This window comes from Aristolochia californica, unplaced genomic scaffold (genome assembly GCF_029961685.1).
Source record: "Aristolochia californica isolate CCGP_79_NKW_82.1479 unplaced genomic scaffold, dmAriCali1.0.hap1 SCAF_15, whole genome shotgun sequence".
Taxonomy (NCBI): Eukaryota; Viridiplantae; Streptophyta; class Magnoliopsida; order Piperales; family Aristolochiaceae; genus Aristolochia; species Aristolochia californica.
In genome coordinates this window covers 23693075-23717786 of record NW_027181826.1, presented here as the reverse complement: position 1 = coordinate 23717786, position 24712 = coordinate 23693075, and the positions used below count along the sequence as shown (strand labels likewise).

The window sequence follows — 24712 nt, the reverse complement described above, 5'->3', positions numbered from 1 at the left end:
AGAACAAGCTTTGGTTCTTCTACCGTTTGGTTTACCCAAGGCCTAAAATAAGCAAAGCAACAGCTACTGATAGAGAACCCAAAAGCAAGCGCAGTCAGTTTGGAATGAATGGAAATAATAAAAGAGCTGTTGCAGTCTCGAAGGAGACAGACAGCATGCGCAACAGCTAACAGAAACTACCATCAGTCTACAACCAAAGCTTGCATCATGGCGAAATGCTGAAAGAATCGGAATCCCAAAGAGGAAAATAGTTGAATATTATTAGCTTGCTCTCGAAAAAAAAAAAAACTAAACCAGGCGAATCCCTTGTTGATTCTTTTACATGCCTTTTTATCTGGCTGTTATACAGGGAAAGGAACCCCAACGGCTCGTTGGTGGTGGTGCCAGATAATCGACCGTTGCGAGATCCTTTGAATTCGTCAAACCTCGATGCAATACCGCCGTTAAAGAGGACAAGATACGAGTGTCCCGACACCGAAAGCAGAGGAAGAACCCATTAGCTTCCTGTCGGCCGTGTATCTCTTCAATCACGGCTTTCCGTGTTTATCTTTCTCTTCAGGTCAAAGCATGGCGGTTGAGGTGGTGGTGAAATCGGAAGCGGCCCAGAGTGTTGAGTTTGCTCTCTCTCAACCTGAAGAACCCAAGGCGGTGGGTGAAGAGACCGTTAAAGTTATTGACGAGGACGTCCAGAAAACGAAAGATGGCGTGAAGGACGAGGAGGGTGTGAAGAATGTCGATAGTGGGGATGCTTCACCACCGCCTGCTGTCTTGAAGAATGCTTCGTTCAAAGAAGAGAACGTTTTTTTCTCTGATTTGAAGGAATTCGAGAAGAAGGCTTTGATAGAGCTCAAGGCGAAGGTGGAGGAGGCGATCCTTGCAAACAAGCTTCTCAAAGAGGACGAAAAGGAGGCAGATGTTAAGGTGGGAGTGAAGGAAGCTGATAAACCCAAAGAGGAGACCGCTGAAAAGGCAGCATCAGCGGAAGGAGAAAAGAAAGACGAGAAGCCTGTTGAAGAAGGAGAAAAGAAAGAAGAAAACAATGTCGAAGTAGGTGAAAAGAAGGACGAAAACACAGCCCAAGTAGGAGACAAGGAGGAAGACAACAAAATCGAAGTTCAAGAAAATAAGGATGAAAAACCTGCAGAAGAGGTAGAGGAGAAAGCTATAAACCCCCCAGAAATAGAAGGCAACAAAGATGAAAAACCTGCACAAGTGACCGAGGAGAAGGACGACAAATCAGATGCGTGTGTGCAGGAGAAAACTCACTTAGGCGAGCAAAAGGCAAAAACCGATGGAGTTGCGGAGGACAAAGCTGTTGAAAGCAGTGGGAACTTCGGCACCAAAAAGCTTCAGAACCTTGAGGCGGCCACCGAGGAAAAAGCCGCAGAAGCCGGCGAAACAAGGGAAAAAACCGAAGAAGCTGTAGAGTTCGCCAAGGACATTTCCCTCTGGGGAGTCCCTCTTTTGCCCAGCAAGGGCGACGAGTCCACCGACGTAGTCCTCCTGAAGTTCCTGCGTGCCAGGGAATTCAAGGTTAACGAGGCCTTCGAAATGCTTCGCAATACCCTCTTATGGCGGAAAGCGTTCAACATCGATTCGATCTTGAACGAGGATTTCGACAGCAATCTCAACTCCGTCGCTTACATGAACGGCGTCGACCGCGACGGTCACCCAGTATGCTACAACGTCTATGGGGTCTTTGAAGATGCCGAGTTCTACCAGAAGACATTCGGAACAGAGGAGAAGCGCGAGCAGTTCCTGAGGTGGAGGTTCCAGGTGATGGAAAAGGGCATCGAGAACCTAACTTTCAAGCGTGGAGGCGTCTCTTCGTTGCTTCAGATTACTGATCTGAAGAGCACTCCTGGACCCTCAAAGAAGGAGCTGAGGCTTGCAACCAAGAAAGCCGTTACTCTGCTCCAGGACAACTATCCAGAGTTTGTAGCACGAAACGTAAGAACTTCCACCTCTCCATTTTCCTCAATTCATTTGTAATCTGATCTTAATCTTCTTCTATTTTACTGTGATTTCATCAACTCAGTTCACCTATTGTTGCAGATCTTCATCAACGTCCCTTTCTGGTACTACGCCTTCAATGCTATTCTCTCCCCCTTCCTGACTCAAAGAACCAAGAGCAAGTTTGTCTTTGCTCGTCCATCCAAAGTCACTGAAACCCTTCTCAGGTAAGATATTCTTTGGTTTTCTGTGCATTTCCATTGTTTTTGTCATGCTCTGAGAAACATGTTCCAAATTTGTCTATAGATACATTCCTGCTGTTGAGATTCCTACCCAGTATGGTGGCCTTAAACGAGAGAATGATACCGAGTTCTCTGCCGGTACTGGTGAGGTTGTGGAAGTTACAATGAAAGGTGGATCAACTGAGACCATTGAAATTCCTGCACCAGAGGTAACTCTTATCACTGAACTCTCTGTAATTTAACATGCTAAAAAGAAGAGAACAGTCCGACTCCTTACACAGCAGCAATTTGTTCTTCACTCCTCCACTCCAATGGGGTTTTCTCTCTCAAATTCCAAAGACCAAGCTGACACTGATCGATCCTTGTAATCGCGCAAGTAATCTTAGAAAAAATGAATCAACTAAAATACATGTCCATTTATGCAACAGGCGGGATCTACCATCGTTTGGGACCTGAGCGTGCTTGGTTGGGAAGTGAACTACAAGGAGGAATTCGTTCCTGCGGATGAAGGCGCATACACCACCATCATTCAAAAGGGCAAGAAAATGGGTTCACGGGAAGAAGCAGTTCGGAACATGTTCAGGAACAACGAGGCAGGGAAAGTTGTTCTAACAATTGAGAATATCAATGCCATGAGAAAGAAGAAACTGCTGTGCCGATACAAGGTTAAGACAACTTGATATTCAGTCTGCGTGCTTTGCAATTCATGAGATCTGGGGACAATTTGGAGCTTGATACTAAAGAGATTGTTATACATTTGTTTATTCCTTATTCCTTCTTTTTTTTTTTTTGTGCCTATGATTGAAACTTTTTATTCTAAAATTAATATTTAATTAAGTAATTTTTTTTATTTTGATTATGATTAAAAATTCTATTATGGGTGTATTGGGGCTTGACTATGATACTATGTATTTCCTGTATTATAAACAATGGCCCGATGTACTAAAATGAAACGAGTCGATAAATTATTTCTCTTTTCTAGAAATTCAACGTGGTACTAGAGCAGGTTCTATTAGTTGACTTAATAAACCCACAAAGATAATGAATTATTTTCTTATTTGTCATCTCTATTAGTTTTAGGTTTGTATTCTACTTTTTTCTTCCTCATTCATGTTTTCTTACCCTACTACCCAGTTTTCCTTGGAGTTCATAGATTTATAATATACTTTTCATATTAAATTTTTTATATTTATGGATATTTATTAGTCTATTTTCTAACGTAAAAATAATTTTGGCAATAAGATTTTTTAAAAAAATAAATGGATATCTGAAGTAGCAAATGTCAGGCAACAAGAAAGGTTCGAAAGTTTAGTTTTGAGACACTTTATGCCATTAAGAATGAGAGTTGATATAAATAATTGTATCTCAAAAGAAAGCTCCAGGAACCTAATTTGAAGGGCCATGAGCTACTTTCTTCCCTTGAGCTTAATGGCTCACTTGCTCTACTTTCCAGTGTAACCAAATATGCACTTTCTCTTTGTTCCTGAATCGATCTCTATTTTTCTTGAACATACATGGCCTAAAGTTCATCAACTAACCATTTTTTTTATGTGTGTTATGACAAAATAAAATAAAAGTAAAAGTATATTTAAATTTTAACTAAATAAGTTCTCTTTTACGAGTAAAACAGTCACTCATTAGACCTAGAAGAAAACTTTCATCTTCAAACATCGTATACTCCAAAACAGTCACTCATTAGACCTAGAAGAAAACTTTCATCTTCAAACATCGTATACTCCAAAACGAATCTTCATCTTGATACTCGAATTGTTGTGTTGTCTATCAACACTTGCCTGCCATATAAAGAAAATTTTCAGATTTTTTTTGAGTTGATACCTTAATATATCGAAGCCCTCGACGATACGAATCTAATGCCTCCAAAACCACACGATGGGACGATGAATGAGCTTCTATAAGCCTCCAAAATATTTTCAGACTCTAACAACTTCATCTAATCGTGTGGTATCTTTGTGGGTTTCTTGATAACGAAACCATCCTTGACAAGCTTCCTAATATTTGCCCATGGCTGGCCTCATTGGGGTCAACCCAAACTTTCCCCTTTCTAAATTCCTTTGGGACGACTCGTTTTTGTTTTTTTCTCCTTGTAGAAATCCTCGCCTATGACTCTCCTTCAATTCCTCGTCAGTTTCATAGTTAGCTTAGGACTCCAACTTCTGTTCTTTATCAATAACGCCGACGCTGGCGCGGAATTGAGAAACGAACGAGTCTGTCCGTGCGGTCCGGGTTTACGGGAAACCCGACGAGTCTGTCCGCGCTGGACTTTGGCGCTTTAACAAGTCTGGCTGGACGAATCTAGCATCCGTGAAGGGTCGACGTGCGGTCCCGAAAATTAAACTCGAGCGCTGTTCATCTTCTTCCCCGCGACGCTGTTTTTAACAGCGCGGGATGAAATTTTTCGGGAGCTGCTGCGGTGACGGCAGCGGGAGCTGGGGGCTCTCGGTGTCGCGGAATTGACGACGGCGGCGGCGGCTGCAACGTGGGGGGAATGTGTGGTGGCGCAAAACTGGTTGTCTTCTTCCTCCTACCGAAAAACAGAGAGCGTCCTCTGTTTTTCTGTTTCCAGCAAACGTCGCCGGAAAATATCCACCGGATGCGTCGTTTTTGACGGCAGCATGTAACGGAAATTTAGTATGAAATAGTTCTGATACCATTGTTGGAAATAAAAACATCTCGGTAAGCTCTGTTTCGTCTCTGTTTCATGGTATTTCAGAAACAGAAACGGAAGAAGAAGAATAAAACTTTTCAGAATGTCTTATGCTTCGGGACTATTAACCTCAAAATGGGTATGATTAGAAAATAAAAAATCTGAAACCATTACTCGTTAAAAAGGGACCAAAAAACAGCGCAGTTATAACCACAACTTCACAAACAAAAAAATTACTCCAGCCATGTCTTTTGTTGTTTATAGAACTTTTTTCTTCGTTTCTGCTTATTCATTCAAGAACCAGAAGTAATTTTTATTTTTTTTTCCTCTTGTAGCGGACACACAAGAAACAAAATTTCTACTGTAAAAAGTTTTCAGCCGAAAAATCTATGAAAAAGAAAATGATTTTTTTGGTTATTTTATTTCCTTTTGAGAATGACAAACTGTCCCTGGGATCCCCAAGGATAAGATCATTCCCGAGGAAACTACAGTGGGGACGAAAAAAAGTTCTCGGTCATCGCAGCGGCGTCCCCTGCAAGCAACTTGATCGAGATTGCCTGCTACAAGAGCTCATTTTGTTGACTCCTGCTCAAGTCTACCGACCCCACTGAAGCAGGAACGCTGAAATTTCCACGAAGCAATTCCAGTCAAGCAACCAGGAGTTTAAGTCTACAATAATTTTCTTTTGAAAGGTGGAAGGAGGTCTCAGTGTGGTACTAGTATCAAAGAAAAATGGCGAGAGGATTATGCTATCTCGTGGTTTCAGCAACTTTCTTGGGCCTCACTTCGATGGCAGCTGCAATTCCCTGGACTGTGGCCTACTATAGTGCTCCTTATGTTCGTAAGTTCTCATTCCGGGTAACTTAGATGTACTCTCTAGATGATCTTCACTAGCACTGATTCATCACGTACATCTTTCTCACCGGTGCGCCTGTTGATGGTATATATAGCTTCTTCCTGCTATGGCAACCAGACCAAGGGCGTCCTGATTGCAGCAGCCAGTGACGTCATTTGGCACAATCGAGCTGCATGTGGAAGGCAATACTCGATCCGATGCGTCGCAGCTACTAATCAAACTGGTCGTCAGCCATGTAAAGAGAGAAGTGAGGTTGTGACGATCGTGGATTATTGCCATTCAGGATGTGCGGCAAACCTGTATCTGTCGGAGGAGGCCTTTTCCAGAATAGCTGATCTTGACGCTGGGATTATCTACATAAACTACGAACTGTAAGCTACACATGATCATCTCATCTTGTCCTAGAGCTGGAGAAATAATGATAACTCATTTATCGAAACTGTGTAATATTAAGAAGTCTAAGAGGCTGCCAAGTTCAATGGGATCCGGTCTGTGAGACCTCTCTGGTTCAGTTTGGTTTTTGCATCACTAATGTACACAATCAGGAACTGTCTTATTTTCTTCGTGTAGGGTATCGTCCCTAGCTCCTCAAAGTGGAGAGAATGAAGGTAATAAGGCTCCTACTTCTGTGTTTTCTAATTGTATTATGTTGTAGATTCACCACCCTTTCCCCTTCCTGTCAGGGCCACAAGCTCAACCTCCTGAATACACTGGAATGGAAGGTAAAATTCCTTCTTTTTCTATCTTTTTTCCATTTCTCAAGAGTTTTCTCGGCTTTCCACATATCAATCTTTCTATCTGAAGTTTTTGCAATTTGGGTTTCACATTTTGTGATTTGGCTCCATTCGATGGTTCATGAGATGATTTGAGTTCCTGTATTCTGTAGAAGCTCCACGAAATAGTAGGCGTCTCTGGATAATACCCGCAGTGTCCGTAATGGTGGCAGCGCTCTCAGGCTCCATCTTGTACTACTTGTGCAGATGCATAATCAGAAGAAAAAGTATTTGTAATGCATCATATTTTATGATTTGAGCTCTTAACTATCGATTATATTGACTATGGCTTTTTCTGGCAAAGCCAATACAACTCTATGGCAAGTATTACAAGAACTATGATTAATTCAACTCAATTCTGTTGTGATCTTTACCAGGCCGATCGAAGAAGACAAGAGAACAGTTCTATGATCATAAAGCTGTTCACATCCATGTCACTGACGTGAACAACCTCCTGGAAGGCGAAACGCGACCAGTGTTACCATTCTTCAGCTTTGATAGCATCGCTGCCGCTACTGATGGCTTCTCAGCTGAAAACAAGACTTTCCCTTGGTTAAATTTTGAAAGTACAAGAACCAGTTTGATCTAATTTTGCTTCATTGCATTCTCATCTTGAGATTCTGAGCGTGAAATTGAAATGCAGTTGATCGCAGGGTAAAGTGGGGAACGGAGGACTGATAGCAGTAAAGAGACTATCAAGGAGTTCCAGGCAAGGTGTAGAGGAGTTCAAAAATGAGATCATGGTTATTGCGAAACTACAGCACGGAAATCTCGTTAGACTCCTTGGTTGCTGCATTCAGAGCGAAGAGAAGATACTGATTTACGAGTATCTCCCGAATAAGAGCTTGGATTTTTTTCTTTTCAGTAAGATTAACCTCCACTTACTGGTAACTTCCTCTGGATTCTGTATTGAAGTGCTTGCTTTCAATGGGATATACCATTAACGTGATGCAGATCCAAACCGGGCAGCGATGCTCAACTGGGATACACGCTTCCATATCGTGGAAGGGATTGCTCAAGGGATGCTTTACCTTCACAAATACTCAAGATTAAGAATCATCCACAGAGACTTGAAAGCTAGCAACATTCTTCTGGATGCTGATATGACCCCCAAAATTTCTGATTTTGGCATGGCAAGAATCTTTAGACCTGATGAATCCCCTGAAAACACAATAAGGGTGGTTGGGACATAGTGAGTGCAACCTTCATCTTGTCATTCTTTTACTCGTCTCGCATCCCTCCCAACTACTGATTTCTTGAATGATCAATTTCAGTGGTTACATGGCTCCTGAATACGCAATGGAAGGCCACTTCTCTGTGAAATCGGATGTCTTCAGCTTTGGTGTTTTGCTGCTTGAAATAGTGACCGGGAAGAGGAACAGTGGCCCTCACAATTTCGACGACTCTTTAAACCTTCTGGGACATGTAAGCACTAACTGTTATCAATCAATCTGGTCACTGGCTTTTTCTTTTGTGATTTTGAACCACCAAAGGACTACTGATATGATTTAAATGAGACACTTCTCTCAGGCGTGGAACCTGTGGAACGACGACCGGCCATTTGAGTTGGTGAATCCTGTTCTGCAGGATGAACAACCCAATTGGAAACTGAAGAAGTGCATTCATGTGGCACTGCTGTGTGTACAGGAACGGGCAACAGATCGGCCTTCCATGTCACATGTCGTCGCCATGCTTGGAACTGAAGATGCACCATTACCTGAACCAAAACAGCCCGCTTTTTTCATTCGGGACAACGGAGGGTTTTCATCCGTAAATGTGGAAGAAATCTGTTCTGCAAACGAGCTGACGATTTCCTCATTGCCATGCCGCTAAGGTGTTGACGTTTTTCGTTTTCATTACTGTTCTCGCTGCTGTTTCAACATGTTTAGTTACTTGTTGGTGTTTCTAGCTCATCAAAGCAACTGATGCGACTGAAATTCATACCAACAAGACATTTCTAAGTTCACATTAGATACAATCACCCCAAAAAAGACCAAACTTGGAAAATAAGGCTGAGATCTTGGGCATATGTAACAAAAGAGATTTTTAGCCCTAAGCCGTGTCATCTCAAACAGAACCCTAAAGATTAAGGCACTCCAAGCCTTAAAAAAATCCATAAATTCAACCTGGCCATCAATGTAAATTGAGTTGAAATGGATCCAATCACCTCTAAAAACAACAAACAAAAAAAGTGAGAGCTCTAAAATAAAACTTGCAATTCTCATTAGTTACTTAGGATGTGTTTGGAACCCACAAAAAGGGAAAAGAAAAGAAAAAAAAAGGGGAGAGTTATTTTCTGTTGGTTGGCAACAGAGAATCATCGAGAGAAAAGAAAAAAAAGAAGAGAAAAATAGTTATTTTCTCTCAAGTTTATATATTTTTTTCTCCCGAAACACTGTCATTTTGTGAGAAATTTTTTATTTACTAAGAGCAAAAAAAAACTTGATCACAAAGAAAACAATACAGTTTATCATCTCCTAATTTTCACTTTTTGAACTAAGTACTGTAGGAAAATGTCTGTTTCTATTCCTATTTTCTCTCTTGTACACTCCATCACAAGGCGCAAAGGGGAACAAAGGGGCTGATAACAGTAAAGTGACCTATTTGGATTCAAATAGAAGAGAAGAGAAGAGAAGATATCGATATACGAGTATCTCCCTGAAAAAGAGTTTGGATTTCTTCCTTTTCAGTAAGACTAATTGTTAGATTTAGGATCCATGTAATGAGTAATAACCGAACTAGTTTAGGGGGGGGGGGGTAGAGTTACAAGAAGAAGAAAGAAAGAAGAGAAGATGAGAAGATGATTGAGTGAGAGAGGAAGGAGAATGGGAGGGATCGGCTAAGAGAGTGAGAGTGAAAGAAAGATGGAAGGAGGATTAGGGTAATGTAACATTCCTAATCCTCCCCCTTAACATGTATTTATAATATTGAATATCTTACCAATTACATTAATACCCTTTACCCTAAGAGAGGAAATGGACAAGAAATAAAAGTAATTTACATCATTGCCACTATACTTGGTTTACATCTTTCAACACTCCCCCTCAAACTGGGGGTGAGAAAACATCATAAATACCTAGTTTAGTTTGTTGCATATAGTGGTCTATATCATGGATGTGACCTGTGTTTGTGAGTATATTTGTCATTTGTCCTAGAAATGAAACATGTTTGAGAGATATAATGTCAACTTGAATTTTTTCTCGTATGAAATGGCAATCTACCTCAATATATTTTGTTCTCTCGCGGAAGACCGGTTTTGAAGTAATGTAGATGGTTGCCTAGTTGTCACAATATAGTTCCGTAGGAGTTTTTTTTGGAACCCCAATTCAATAAAAAAATGATTTGATCCATAGAAACTCACTGATTGCATGGGCCACAACTCTGTTTTCTACTTCAGCACTGGATCATGCAACCACATTCTGCATTTTACTCCTCTATGTAACCAAGTTCCCTCCAACTAAAGTGCAATACCCAGAAGTAGACTTCCTGTCATCAGGTGATCCGGTCCAATCTGCATCCGTAAATCTTTCATTGTTGAGGTGACCATGACATTTATATAGAAGTCTCTTGCCTGGAGCTCCTTTTAAACATCGGATGATCCTCTCCAAGTTTGCCAATGAATAACTTATGGTTTATGCATATAATGACTAACCAAACTTACGGTATATGATATATATGGTCTGGTCACTGTAAGATAAATGAGTTTCTCCACTAGTCTTTAATATTTACCCACATCTATATTTTTACTAGAGCTTGCACACAACTTTGTGTTAGCCTCCATAGAAGTATCTACCGGTCGACATCCGATCATCCATGTGTCTTCTAATAGATCAAGAACATACTTTCCCTCGAATAAGACAATCCCATGTTTTGATTGGAAGACATTAATACCCAAAAAATATTTCAGAAGTCCAAGGTCTTTTGTTTTGAATTCCTCGCATATCCTCATTTTGACTTATTTTATACCTTTCGTATTACTGCCGGTTAAGACAATATCATCTACATAAACTATCAGTAATACACTCTCATTTAAGGTATTCTTTACAAACACATAATAATCTACAGAGCATCTACTGAATCCAAACCGCAACATTGTTTGACTAAATTTGTCAAACCAAGCCCGAAGAACCTGTTTTAAACCATATAAAGATTTTTGCAATTTGCATATCGACTCCCCTTCAACCACAAAACCAGGTGATTGATACAAATAGATCTCCTCCTTAATATCACCATTTTAAAAGGTATATTCACATCTATTTGATATATTGACCAAGAAGAATTTGCAACAAGTGATAATAAGATTCGTAGTGAATTTAACTTGGCCATTAAGGAGAATGTTTCCTCATAATCAACTCCATAACACTGAGTGTATCCATTTGCTACTAGATGGGCCATTGAACCATTGGGATTGTGCTTAATGGTAAAAACCCATTTATAGCCCACGGGTTTCTTTCTAGAAGGAAGCGGAACCTAGGTACATGTTTAATATGACTGTGGGATAGATATAGAAGAAATCGATGCAAGGAATTGACAAGAAGAAGAAGACAAATGATGGTAAGAGATAAAATTGGATATAGCATGAGAAGTGGAGGACCTAGTGCACATCCTAGGCTCCTTATGCAGAGTTATAGGCCTATAATCAAACTATGGACCAAATACAGTAGGGGAAGATGGGTTTACCTCAGAGGGACCCATAAATTCCACAAGTGTGGTATTGGTCGCTGCTTAAGGGGGGTGACATAGATCCATATCAAGTGGCACAATAGGACTCGGAGTTGTTCGAATTGATGAAAGACCCGAAGGAGCATCTTTAGAAGAGTACAATGATGTGTCCTATAAAAAAGTAACATCTCAAGAGACAAATACCTTTCGAAGAGACGGATTATAGCAGACATAACCTTTTTGGGTACAAGAGTAACCCAAGAAAAATACACTTAATAGACTTTGGGTCAAACTTACTCTTCTAGGGGGGTGTGACATGAATAGAACATGTGCAACCAAAGACCTTCAAGGGAAGGGATAAAGGATATTCATCTGGAAATAACAAAGAGTATGGGAATTTATGATTAAGTACTAAAGAGGGCTAGTCAATTAATGAGAAAGTAGGCAGAAAGAATGGCATGGGGTAGTAAAAATAAGGCACATGCATAGAGTAGAGCATGCCACATACTACCTCTAGGAGATGTCTATTTTTCCTTTTGGCTACACCATTTTGTTGAAGAATGTATGCACATGATTTTTAATGGATTATGCCATGATCCTAACAAAAGGATTGAAATTCACCAGAGAGGTACTCTCTAGCATTATCAGAATAAAAAACTTATATTTTCTTACCAAACTGAGTGTACACCATGGCATGAAAGGACTTAAATATGAAAAAAAATTCAGACCTATCTTTGAATAAAAACAATCATGTGACTCGAGTGAAGTCATCAACAAAAGTAATGAAATACATAACTTGTGAAATGTTTGAGACACTCAATGATCCCATATGTCCAAGAAAGTGCAACAGATCGACTCTCTATGTCCAAGATCCTCGGCATGCTTGCCACTGAAGATGCAGTTTGACTAGAACCCAGATAGCCAACTTTATCTTTAGAGATAAAGCAATTGAACTATCAATCTTTAAATGGGGAACAAATCTGTTCTAGAAACGACCTAACTATTTCCGCATTGCAATGCAGCTTAAGGTTTTTTTTTTTTTTTTTGTATGTGTATCATTAGTATTTTCACATATGATGTTCCTAGCTCATCAAAGCAATTGAGGCGATAGTGCAACATCGAATGTTAATTTCTTATCAGTCTCAAGGTAAGGCACAGATTAGGAAATCCCACAACATCGGATTTTATTTCTCAATTATTCTCCTTACAACAATAATACTGCTACTCAGGATTCAAAAGATAAAGCAGACAATAGTAATGTTTTTTTTTTTTAAATGATCTTTAACCAAAGCAGAGACAATTATAATCTACTTTAGAGTTAGTAAAACGACTATTAATCCCCTATATTTTAACATGAAAATGGAGAGTAACCTAAACAAGACATATTGAAAGTTATAAATATCAACTAGTACTACAAGTGAGCTGATCTCCATTGTTCTCTTTCTTCCAAATTATTCCTAAGCTTTATGAATTTTTGTCATTTTAGTATTTAATATGTACTCTTGACCCAGTTCAGTTCAAGTGCATTGCTGATAATTCTAGAAAGCCCCAACTTCCAATTATTAAATGGTCGGAGAACGACTTTTGATCGGTCACGTCTCACCCAGCACCAATGTGGCGCAGCTGAAGCCTGAGTCAATGGTCAATACCCACCTACAGCAGTCTGCAAGTTTCCAGGAAAGCAAGCCTCACAGTAGATATAAAAATTAAAATTCAAACACTTCATGGACAGAGCTTCTTTATTTGTTTGGATCTCCAAGGAAAAAAGATACGTATTCCATTTTGATACCAGATGCCTCTCCGGAGACGCGGGGCCGTCTCCCTGCTCTGCCTCTTCTTCCTTTCTATGATCTTCGTCTTGACCAGCGGAGCCTCCTTCGAGATCAGAAACCAATGTCCATACACTGTGTGGGCCGCAGGGATGCCCGACGCTGGTGGACGGCGGCTCGATACGGGTGAAGCATGGATCATCCCTATGGCGGCCAACACAACCGCTGGCCGCATCTGGGGCCGCACCAATTGCAGTTTCGACAATAGCGGCCGAGGAACGTGCCAAACCGGGGACTGCGATGGCCTCCTCGAGTGCAAAAGCTATGGCTCCGCGCCGGCGACGCTCGCCGAGTTCGCCCTGAATCGAGTTGGAAAAATGGATTTTTTGGACATATCATTGGTCAACGGGTTCAACATCCCCCTAGAGTTCAGCCCCATGACCGGCTGTGATCAGAGAATCAGATGCTCGGCGGACATTAACGGGCAATGCCCGGTCGAACTACGTGCCCCCGGTGGCTGCAACCACCCCTGCACCGTCTTCAAAGCCTCCGTTTATTGCTGTACGAATGCGACTAGCTGCCAACCGACCTATATCTCCAATTTTTTCAAAGAGAAGTGCCCAGATGCTTACAGTTACTCCCAGGATGATACCTCCGCCCTGTTCAATTGCCCTGGTGGGACAAACTACAGGGTTATTTTCTGCCCATCAGGAGCCTCAACTGATCGATTTCGTTCATCATCTCCGACGGGAAACAATCAAGGTAACTTCTGCTTGATTCAGCTATCTTCTTCCAGCAACTGAAAAGCAGAACTAGGTAGAAAAAAGAAGCGACAAGAATTGCTATTAATTCATTCTCCAGACTAGTCACCATGATGATAGACTAGTCTTCTGCTTGTTAGGGTCGCCAACGCAATCTCCGCCAAGGGCAGTGGATGGAGGTAACAGGTTTACAGACATTTTCAACATACAAATTAGGATTTTCATATAACGATTAATCTATGACTCCATTAACGTAGTAACTAAAACTCCGAATATGAATATAAATCTGAGTAATTTAAGATTAAGGAGAATAAAAACAGAGAAAATTATCCGTTTTCTGGATACTATAGCGGAACAAAAAATAAGCTGGAATGCTGGACAACTTAAATGTGAAGTACTTAACACATTGCCTTCTTTGGTGAGATCAATTCCCCTCAATCCATCGATTGATTTTCTAAACTCATTTGAGCTCATATCCATTGGATTCCCCAACCTCTGCCTCCTCTAGAGCCCAATAAAGTTTCAAAATCCTTTCATTGTGTGACAATTTATGCAGTTACTCCTATACATTAACACTGGTCATCGCTCATCAGGTGCTCCATCTCCGTCTCTTCAACCTGGAAACAAAGGCAAGAATTCTAAATTTTTTTGTTTCCATTTATCTATTTATCAGTCCGCACAGCCAATCTTGCTCTGGTTAGGAAAAACATAAATGCTGTCATTCGCTCAGATATAAAACTACTTGATGATTTCTTTCTTTTGCAAGCTCCTGCAGGAAATGGGCGTCGCCGATGGGTAATCTTAGCAGTTTCTCTTTCTGTACTACTATTGCTCTCAGGGTGCATCCTTTGCTTTCTAAGAAGATACCTGTTTCTAAAAAGAAGAAAAGGTAAGTCTCAACCACTGTAATTCGCCAAAAACTAGAACCAATGATTCATCAAGTGGATCCTAAAAGAATCTCCAGCTCTTTACAACCTCATTTTGCCATATTGGTTGACCCCAGCCCCTAAACTGACGCTTGAAATAATATTCAAACAAAATGAAAACATTTTTTTATGCTCACCAGGAAAGTCAAGGAGCAAGCAAGACCAATTCTTCCCTGAGCTAATGACTGATAAAGGTGTTTCCGGTAGGCACCCCGATTTACCATTCTTCAACTTCGACAGCATTGCAGCTGCTACAGATAACTTCTTAGCTGAAAATAAGCTTGGAGAAGGTGGCTTTGGACCTGTTTACAAGGTAGCATTTGAAATCTTTTCTAAAATAAGAACTATACTTGTCAGAAATGCAATGTGAATTTTCAGTTCATGATCGCCTATATGGTATTTTGATGAAAAAAGGTTTTGTTGAACTTTTCCTAACAGGGTAAACTACCAAGTGGACCGGAAATAGCCGTCAAAAGACTATCGAGGAGTTCAGGACAAGGAGTAGAGGAGTTCAAAAATGAGATCATACTCATTGCAAAGCTTCAGCACAGGAATCTTGTTAGGCTTCTGGGTTGTTGCGTTCAGAGAGAAGAGAAGATATTGATATATGAGTATCTCCCAAATAAGAGTTTGGATGCATTCCTCTTTGGTAAGATTCATCACTATCAACAATTATAGATTTGCTAAGAGATTTGCTAAGAGTGGCCCGGAGTACATGCTTTTGACCAATTTAATTATTAACTTGAAGCAGATCAAACTAGAGCAGCAACTCTGAACTGGGAGACACGCTTTCAAATTGTAGAAGGGATTGTTCAAGGGCTACTTTACCTTCACAAGCACTCAAGATTGAGGATCATACATAGGGATTTGAAAGCTAGTAATATTCTTCTCGATGCTGATATGAACCCCAAAATTTCAGATTTTGGCATGGCAAGGATTTTTGGTCCAGAAGAAACCCAAGCAAACACAAGAAGGGTGGTCGGAACATAGTGAGTAGAACCTAATGTCAAACTTGTTCTTTAACCAACTGTTTGGTGCCACAAAAGAAAGAATTTTCTAAGGAAATATTGATGACATGCAGCGGTTACATGGCTCCTGAGTATGCAATGGAAGGACATTTCTCCATAAAATCAGATGTGTTCAGCTTTGGTGTCTTGCTCCTTGAGATAGTGAGTGGAAAGAGGAACAACGGCCATCACGACTTCAGGAACTCCCTAAACCTTCTCGGATATGTGAGTATTTTCTATATATATACTCAACACTACTTAGTCATCTACATAATTTAATGTAAAGTTGGGTCCAAGACCTATCCCAAAATGGCTAACCAAATTAGAAAACCTATTTTCCAACTAATAAACTCAACACCTTAACACTTACAAACAGTAGATCAATGGCTCAGTCACCCTTCACTCTTGACTATTTATTACTGAAAAACTTAGGAGTCCACTACCTAATTTGTTGATTATATTCTGAACAATTTCAGGCATGGGAGCTGTGGAATGACAGTAAGGTAAATGAGTTGGTGGACCCCATTCTGCAAGATCCACAACCCAGATGGCAACTTGAAAGATGCATTCATGTTGCACTGTTATGTGTGCAAGAAGGCTCAACAGATCGGCCAACCATGTCCAGTGTCATAGCTATGCTTACTACTGAAAATGCCACCTTACCTGAACCCAAGCGTCCTGCATTTTTCATCCGGGAAAACTTGGAGGATTCAACTTCGAATAAGGCGGAAACGTACTCTGTAAATGACCTAACTATTTCTGTTCTACAATGCCGCTGAGAATCCAGCTTTACTTCTGATACTACCTTCTGGATAACCATTTTAACCTTCTCATTGAAGATGACAAGCAGCAATCCTCTTTCTTAACCCCCACTAAGTTCCATTGCTCGCTGGAAACACAATTCTTAGCTACAATGCCTTGTTGGAGCTGACAACAGTTAAGTGCAGATACCATTTCACCTGAAACACATTAAGAGTAGCACTCACAGTGGAGAAAAGAAGAACTCTTCAAGGCTATCGAATAGGAATACCATATGAGCAATGTCTAACAGGGATGGAGTAGAGAAGTAGAATATATCGTCCCCATTAGGACATCCGACAACTTCTTGTGAAAGAAAGATGAAGACATAATATTTATTAGCAAAATGAATATTTTTATACCCACAAACCAAGGGAACTTGGAGCTAAGTGATCACCTTTTCCTTTCCTCTTTTGGCTTATTGTGTACATCTGTTGATTGAAAAAGACTTAATACAAGCAATTGTTGCTCATGCATCAGTTGACAAAACCACATTCTTATAACTACAATGGCTTGACCAGATTGACTTGTTCCACCAATAAGTTCCTCACTTCTGTGAAAAAGTTCCTTGTACTCTAAAGAAAGAAAATTAACTAAAGCACTAGCAGCCGCAAATTGAGTAGCTAGATCCATTTTCTCTGTTGTGTCCAGATGCAAAAATTTGGAGAGACTACAAACTATTTCTTCAATTTGCTCCATTTCACATCCTTCAGCTTCCATGCCAAACCTGGGAGAAGAAGAATGAATCAAATATATATACCAAAAGGAGACTTACTTTGGCTAAATGAAGGGGGGGAAAGATCATTTTGTGCAGATACAATGCTGATAATTATCAGAAATAAAAGTCTGCCATGGCATCCAAGGAACCTCAAAAAGAAACCCTCCAACTTTTTCTTTCTTCTTATTCAGTAGCCAACCATACTCCTGATCTGATATACAGTTTCACCTATTTTCTTACGAGACACTTCTTCCCATAGTGACAACAAACAAATACCCTTTTTTCCTGAAAATGTAACTAACAGAGTTTTTAGGTTACATTTTCAGACTACTTATCTTTAATTAATTAGAGAATTAAATGCTTGAAGACAAAAAGGCTTGGAAAGAATAAAATCCCCAGTACACAAAAAACCCAGTCCATCCAACTTAACATGATATAATTTACAGAGCTGTTCAAGTTACAGAAGTTAAGAGTACTGGTGAAATGTTTTCCTAACTGTTATTATACCTAGCAACAAGTGAAAGCACTCTGGTTGCCAAGCCAGTCGTAGGCATTTTGGGGGTGTTATCTTTTTCTTTTAATGATTTTAAAAAAAGAAAAAAGAAGACCCAAAAGTCCCAAAAGGCCCAGAAACTTTGGAAATTACTTCCTTCCCTGTTATAAACCATATGCCTTTTTGTCAAAGAATTCTTTTCTCCATTACCTTCGCTTACTTGTTTCAATTGCACTTCATGTTTAAGATCAATGTCCTTACATACAACCAATCAAATTAAGCTTCAATATCCCTACTTCAGTAGCAATAATTGGTAACCCCAGCAAAGAAAAGATATGAGACTAAAATGCAGAACATGAGTGTGGCTAGGAAAAAGGTAAAAAAGACTCAACCCTCGACTGAAATGCATGCCAACAAGACATTTCACGGCTCACGTAAGATATGATCCTCCAAATGATTTTAACAAAATCTATGGCATTTGCAACTGAAGTAATAAGCAATTGTGGATCCAAGTCCAGCATCTGAAACAATGCCGTTATTTCATTTTTATGGTCTTCCTGTAAATTCAAGAAACTGATATCTATGGGACTACTCTGCTCTTCATATATGGAAGTAGTTGTAACATTGAAGTAATCAGCATTTTCTTATACTTGGATGAACCAGTGATCTCATGATTTCTGTCAGATACATAGTATTCTACCCCCACTATGATTTATGAATTATTAATTTGAGAAGCAAACTAAAATAAATTGGATAAAATCCATTCTAATTGTTAAATTATATACAGTGTATTTATATAATTTCTTTGTATGGATAGTTGACGTATTACAGTTATTGTTGTTCTTCCTTCCCCAGATCATCTTTCTATGTTTATCTTTGGTTAACTTAGTTAGAATCAAGGTTTTTATGTAATATAGGAGATGAGGGCCGGTATTATAACTTTGTCCTGCTTTCACTTCAGTGGTGTAGAAAATAACTAAGGGTGGAACTTAACCCCAAACTAGAGTCTCTCTGACTCTGTGGTGAATCTCTCTTCCTCTCTTTGTTCCTTCTCTCTCTCTAATCTCTCAGTCTCACTTCTCAATACTAAAGCTTCCAGCCATAACAAACAAAGCAAGAAAACATGCTGAACATTAGAAAATAATCAATATCCTCATGCGGTACATATATCTTATAAACAAAATGCAACATAACAGAAAATTCAATAACATCATTGCAGCCACTATTGACAGAGATGAAATCCATAATATCAGAACGAGGTCCTATATACTCAAAACATACCTTCCCAATTGACCAATCAAAATAAGAATCGCAGCAGATACTTCGGCGGAGGTAAGTGTTTCCAGGATCCTAAGGAGACGCAGAATCATCCTATCATATATCCAATCCCAACGCTGCATGCAGACATGATAACATGCTTGTGTCAAAACAAAATCAACAGTAATAACCACACACAAGATAAGAGGCCAAAGAAAAAAAGGATTTGATTTACCATGTAGCAGGCAACTAGTTCCAACAGGGAGACAATATCACTGTAGTGACCCAATGTCTTTTCAGCAACATCTTTACATTTCACAGAAATAGGATTTTTATTCATATTTAGGTTATGAAAACAAGTGTCACTCACTGGAAATTCTTCAGCTCTCTTAAGATGTAAATGGCAAGTCTCATCTTTTGCATATTCCTGTAGTTTATCCAGGAGTAGGAAAGCAACCTTATCAATAGAGGCTTCCCCTTCACCAAACGGGCATTGGCCACATTGTGACAATTTGCATTGGGATTCAACTGTTTCAGGCCCTCTTTCAAGCTGGGAAACAATTGATTTGATAGTAATCATTATTAAAGGACAAGTGCTGGCCATCAAGTATTCCCTTCCACATATAGATGCAAAGACATGAAGTACAGAGAGCACCAATGTCGAATCATCTCTGCATGTTCGAGCAATGTTGTGGGAAGCCTCACAAATGAAACCAATGTGACCAAATGCTGTACAAAGAGAAGCCAATATGATGGCTCCAGCCATTAACTGCTCAATTGAAGCAGATATGGAGGACATGAAGACATTTTTATCATCCCTTAAAATGACTTTGCTGCTTGATTCAGACTGTGTGCAGGTCCTACATTTGATACCATCATATACCAGTAACGTTCGATTAAGGAGGAAATCTTCAATGAGGGTCAACAAGATGTGTGCTTCACATATGCCGGTGAATGAGAAGTTTAATTCCGAATATGAAATGTCTACAAAAGGACAAAATCAACATCATGGATAATGACTTGAATAAAAATCAAACCATCTATAACAGAAAGTGAGAAATCTGACTAAGGATGATTCATGTTTTTAGATTTTGCACCAACAGGATACCTATCGTGTAACCATCTATTATAAATGCCGGTCGCTCCTTGATTAATTCTATAACACCTTCAGATGCCTCTTTGACTGGGGATCTAAACGAGACATGATACACAGACTCCTTGCTTAAGTTCTAAAAAAAGACACGTCTTTTACTGCACAAACTTTGCCATGTCTAATAGAAGATCAACCGGTGCAGATACTACTGAGAAGCTTGACCAAGGCAATAAGCTTACAAAAGATCAAACTAATCTCAACATCAGGGTATTTTTGAAAATTCATACATTGTCCCTCAAAAAAAAAAAAAAAAATCAGGGTATTCCATTAATTGTTATGAATGTCTAATTGTGCACACATTTTTCAATTTGCTGTACCAAAATTTTCAACAGTATTCAGAAAAAAAATATATATTATGGAGAAGTAAAATCTTGTCAAACCTTTACTTATTTCCTGTGCAAAAGTACCCAAGCTGTCAGAAATGTCAACATTTTTGAAGCCCGATGATTTTAATGAAGCCACAGCCGAGACATTATAGAGCAACAAGGAAAAGAACAGGCAAGCCTTCTCCCTATAATAACAATAGAAATCAAGATTAAGTTTCTGGCATACGTAAAGACACCAACTAACAGAAAACACATCTCTGTCAGTAGTAGACAAAATTCAGAACCTCACAAACAAGTCAAGATGCCAGCAAAGATTTTTTTTTTTTTTAAGGAAAAAGTGTGAATGCCAGAAAAGATATTGCCACAAAAGAAATTGTAAAACATCACTTACTCAGGTGAAAGATAGCCTTGTGATGCAACAGCATGCAGAATCTCTGAGACAGCCCGGTCAGTCCGAGAAAAAATAGGTCTTTGAGACACAAAGTTATCCATCGCAGAAAGTATTGTACGAATTGTATCATCTTTCATATTCGGAAACAGGACAAAATACATATAAGTGCTCTTCCCTGCAGCTGTCTTATCACCTATAGACAAAATTTGCCTCTCGTTCACAACACTTTGATAAACACCATTTTCTTCATTCAAGGCTTCCTCATTCACATTACATGGGCAAATGATGTTATTGAAGGATAGCCCGTGGATGGTTTCAAGGGATCTGAATTTTAATTTATTGGAATTAATTTCCACATCAATTACATCAAAAGTATAGGATTGATCCAAACGGTCAACCTCAGCCATCAAACCTTGCTCCACCAGATAATCAGTTTCATCTATTGTGGAGATACCATGTCTTGGGGATTCAACTTCAGGCAACGTTGGTGACAAGGGCATCCTAATTGAAATTCTATACCTTTCTTCATCAGCTTCATCATCCATCTCCAGTAACTTCATATAATTCCCCTTTATCTCCAGTTCCTTTGTTAAGTACTGTTCTAGATCTTCATCTAAGGGTGGTGAGAAAACTTCTTGCACAGAATCCAACTTTCGCCTTTTAATGAACATGTTTGGTCTGCTATATGTATAATTAACAGAATCACCATTTCTGATTGGCTCAGAATTGCCATCTCTTTGGGATAGAAAGGAGACAAGCATATCATTCTTTTGACAAAAGGTCTGATGTAAAGCATTGAGTTTTTTTTCTATCTTCAAGAGCAGTTTCTTCTCCTTTGGGTCATCTCGGACCCTCTTTCTCTTCCTGGTGCGGCCAACAGTTTTCTCTTCAACTTCATTTTGTAGAAGAGTTGAATTGGAATGTGCAGCTATGATCTCTTTGTCAAGCAGAATACGATCACCACTTTCAGCCACTAGCCCCACATTTACATTGTGCTTCTTCTTAGTTGATCCTTCTTTTGAGTGATCCTGGGTTGATTTTTCCGTGAGGTTAGAAAAGGCACCTCTTCCCTGTGAGCCCACCAACTTTCTATCAGAAATAGACGTGCTAATCGAATGCATGCCAGAATTTTGTGACTTGTTTCTGATGGAACCTCCAACAAGAGACTCCAATTCAGAACTAATACCTGAAATCAGTTGTGAATTGCTCCCTCTTGAGACAGGAAGCAAAGGCATAGCAAAATCAACAGCCGCTCCCACCAGTCTAAAATCACTGAGGGCACTATACTGTGATTTTACCAGCTCATTGTCATCTTGACAATGCAAACCACCCACTTGTGCATCAGAGGGCTGATAGTTTGAGTCAAAGTCACACAACCTTCTACATTCTCCACCAATCTGCATAAGATAAACATACAAAAAGCATTTCTCAGAACATAACATAAATAGTGGGCACAGAACTTCTTCATAAATAATTCAAATTACTAAATCGGCTAAAAAAAGAGTTTTAAGATGCTTCTCCAGTTTATGCAACCATAATATCAATACTTTGAAAACTATGACCACATTGAATAGTAGCTCCCTACTAACTTTCAAGTACCATAACTTTCTATAGTACTTGAAGGCTCAAATCTTTTCCAACATATTGTGTATTTACTCTCAACAAATTATTAGCTATTGCACTTCCTTAGAGGCACTAAAGAAAAATAAATAAAGAAAAAAAGCATGCCATGAGTTTAGTGCAAACAAGGTACAGACCTTTTCTGAGCCATTTATACCTTCAAAACCCTGAGATAAGCAGCCCTCAAGCACACATAGCCGACGAGAAATTTGAAGAGCATCCTTCTTTAAGAGAGACAGTTCCTCCTTTAGTAAATACTCTTGCACTTTCTCCAGCTTAGAGCTTCTTTTGGATTGCCTCGCCCGAATCTTTTCTTCCTTGAGCAATTTTTTCAAAATCTTTTTGTCCAAGTTCCCTTTGGCTCCAGAACATGAACAATTCTTACATTCTTTTTCTTCAGAAACCAAACTTTTGATCTCTTTTTGTAGGGCATCCACTTTTTCTCTTTCTTTTGACAGTTGCTGTGCCAATCGATCAGCATATCTTTTCTGCTCTTCAGCTTTCACTGATTTCAGATCTGCCCGCTTCTTTTCTCTATTTGCTTTCTGCTTCTCCGCATCAGCCCTTCTATTTGCTTCTTCTACCTTTGATCTCTCTAATAGCAGGTCTTCTTTGGCCTCCCTGGCCTCAAATTTTAATGTTTCCGAGCAAGCTCTAATTTCATCCACTCTCTTCCTCTCAATACCTGTAAGGCCGTGTGACTCTTCAACTTTGCTCTTTTCCAATTTCAATAGTTTCCATGCTTCTGCAGCTTTCTTCTTTTCTAACTCAGCCTTCTTCTGCGCTGAATCTCCCCTAATTCTCTCTTTCTCAAGAAGTAGCTGGAGATCCTTCACTTCAGCCTCCCAATCTTCTTGACTTCTTGAACACTTATTTTCTTTTAAGGTAGAGATCTCAGCCCTCAAAATAGATATTTCATTTTCCAACTTGTATTTAATTTTGGATTCTTTCTCTTTATATTCTCTCTCTAGCTTAGACTGCGCTCTCTCTTTCTCAAGAAGCTCCAAGAGCTTCTTCACTTCTGCTTCCCAATCTTTTTGCCCTCTTGAGCAACCCTTTTCCTTTAAAATAGCAATCTCTGCCTTCAAACTAGATAGTTCTTGTTCCAACTTGCACTTAAGGTTGCATTCGTTCTCTTTTTCCTCTCTCTCTAGCTTTGCCTGTTTTCTCTCTTTCTCGGTATCTGGGAACAATTGTCGTAACTTTATATCAGCTAATAGAATGCAAAATCAGATTCAAAGAGCACATTTAACAAGCTACTTCTATTATATCGCTCAAATTGCATCTCAGAAGACATATAAGATCTAAAAAAATATAAAACACAATTTAGTAGTAATAATAAAAAAATAAAGAGAATGAGAAGAAAAAGCACAGGAAAAAGATATAAAGAAATAAAGAAGACAACGTCGCATACCTTTCTTTAATTCAATGTTCTCGGACTGCAGAACGTCGATTTGATGCTCCAGAAGCTTCACGGCTTGCCGCAGAGCATTTCTTTTCTCTTCCAACTTCGAATACCTATCTTGAAGCTGTTTCAAGAGAGTATATATAAATGCTACCTAAGTAATCAACGAAATGATTAACATATGAAAAGGACACATGGAAGCACAGTGAAACTTACCGTCGCACAACAGGTTTTCACGGACTGCGGATCTCTGATTGCATCTGCCGTCATTGCAGCGACGACAAAGCAGAGCTATTGTTTCTAATGTAAGTAGATTTGAGCTGCGAAACGAGGGGACTCCATGAAATGTCCGACGCAGAAGCTCGAAGAGCCTAAAACCCTTAAGGCCTAAACTACAGAACTTTGAACGGGGATAAATAGCGGCGACAAGGAAAACGGAGCCCCACGAAGTGGACTGACTAACTTTAGGTCCGACGAGCACGAACCGAACCGACTTAACTTTGCTCAATCGATGAGTGGCTCATGGCCGGGTTGTCAGACTCGGTGAGTCTGACTCACTTATGGGTATGGTATGAAATTTTATAAAAGACTATACTTTCCCCCTCGCTTCAACCAAATGCCTGGCAGAACAGGCACTATTATCCGTCTCTTTAGAGGGAAAAAAGGGTGAATTTGTGATTTGAGGTAAAAGAGTAAGTAATCAAAATTTAAAAATAAAGGGGATACCGGTAAGGGTGGCATCAAGCCAAACTATTCAAACTCGGTTCAATTCAGTTTTTACTTGAGTTCAGCTTGAACTCGAACTTGAAATAAGGTTCATTAAGTATAATAAGGCAAACTCGGCTTATTAGCTCATGAGACGGATCGTTAGTATAATTTTTTTTATGAAAATATATTTTACTCTAATTGCTCTGGTTAATTCCCTCTTTATTTGATT

The 24712-nt window shown here is 39.5% G+C and overlaps 4 protein-coding genes across 5 annotated transcripts; 3 read left to right on the top strand and 1 right to left on the bottom strand.

The window, feature by feature from the left end:
* Nucleotides 1-464: 464 nt before the first annotated feature.
* LOC137951715 (patellin-4-like) lies at nt 465-3045 on the top strand. The gene is made up of 4 exons (XM_068798578.1): nt 465-1950; nt 2056-2180; nt 2260-2404; nt 2624-3045. Exons 1-4 carry the CDS (start codon nt 568-570, stop codon nt 2873-2875), a joined length of 1905 nt encoding a protein of 634 aa, XP_068654679.1. The 5' UTR covers nt 465-567; the 3' UTR covers nt 2876-3045.
* Nucleotides 3046-5649: 2604 nt separating this feature from the next.
* Nucleotides 5650-8322, top strand: LOC137951270 (G-type lectin S-receptor-like serine/threonine-protein kinase At1g11330). Its single transcript, XM_068797856.1, has 7 exons — nt 5650-5718; nt 5834-6087; nt 6372-6438; nt 7143-7353; nt 7444-7681; nt 7764-7914; nt 8020-8322. The coding sequence occupies exons 1-7, from the start codon at nt 5650-5652 to the stop codon at nt 8320-8322; spliced, it is 1293 nt and encodes a 430-aa protein (XP_068653957.1).
* Nucleotides 8323-12944: 4622 nt separating this feature from the next.
* LOC137951337 (G-type lectin S-receptor-like serine/threonine-protein kinase At1g11330) lies at nt 12945-16486 on the top strand. Its single transcript, XM_068797927.1, has 8 exons — nt 12945-13682; nt 14275-14310; nt 14457-14570; nt 14748-14920; nt 15046-15256; nt 15359-15596; nt 15689-15839; nt 16091-16486. Exons 1-8 carry the CDS (start codon nt 12998-13000, stop codon nt 16391-16393), a joined length of 1911 nt encoding a protein of 636 aa, XP_068654028.1. The 5' UTR covers nt 12945-12997; the 3' UTR covers nt 16394-16486.
* On the bottom strand, nt 16299-24137 carry LOC137951335 (uncharacterized). Of its 2 annotated transcripts, XM_068797924.1 has the most exons (9): nt 23992-24137; nt 23785-23899; nt 22508-23553; nt 20751-22147; nt 20414-20544; nt 19116-19864; nt 18905-19017; nt 16810-17139; nt 16299-16573 (listed from the first exon to the last, which is right to left on the bottom strand). In XM_068797924.1, exons 1-9 carry the CDS (start codon nt 24043-24045, stop codon nt 16570-16572), a joined length of 3939 nt encoding a protein of 1312 aa, XP_068654025.1. In that variant the 5' UTR covers nt 24046-24137; the 3' UTR covers nt 16299-16569. The 2 variants fall into 2 exon arrangements, with proteins under 2 accessions (XP_068654025.1, XP_068654026.1); XM_068797925.1 differs by lacking the exon at nt 16299-16573 and having other exon boundaries at nt 16724-17139; nt 19251-19864.
* Between the last annotated feature and the right edge of the window lie 575 nt (nt 24138-24712).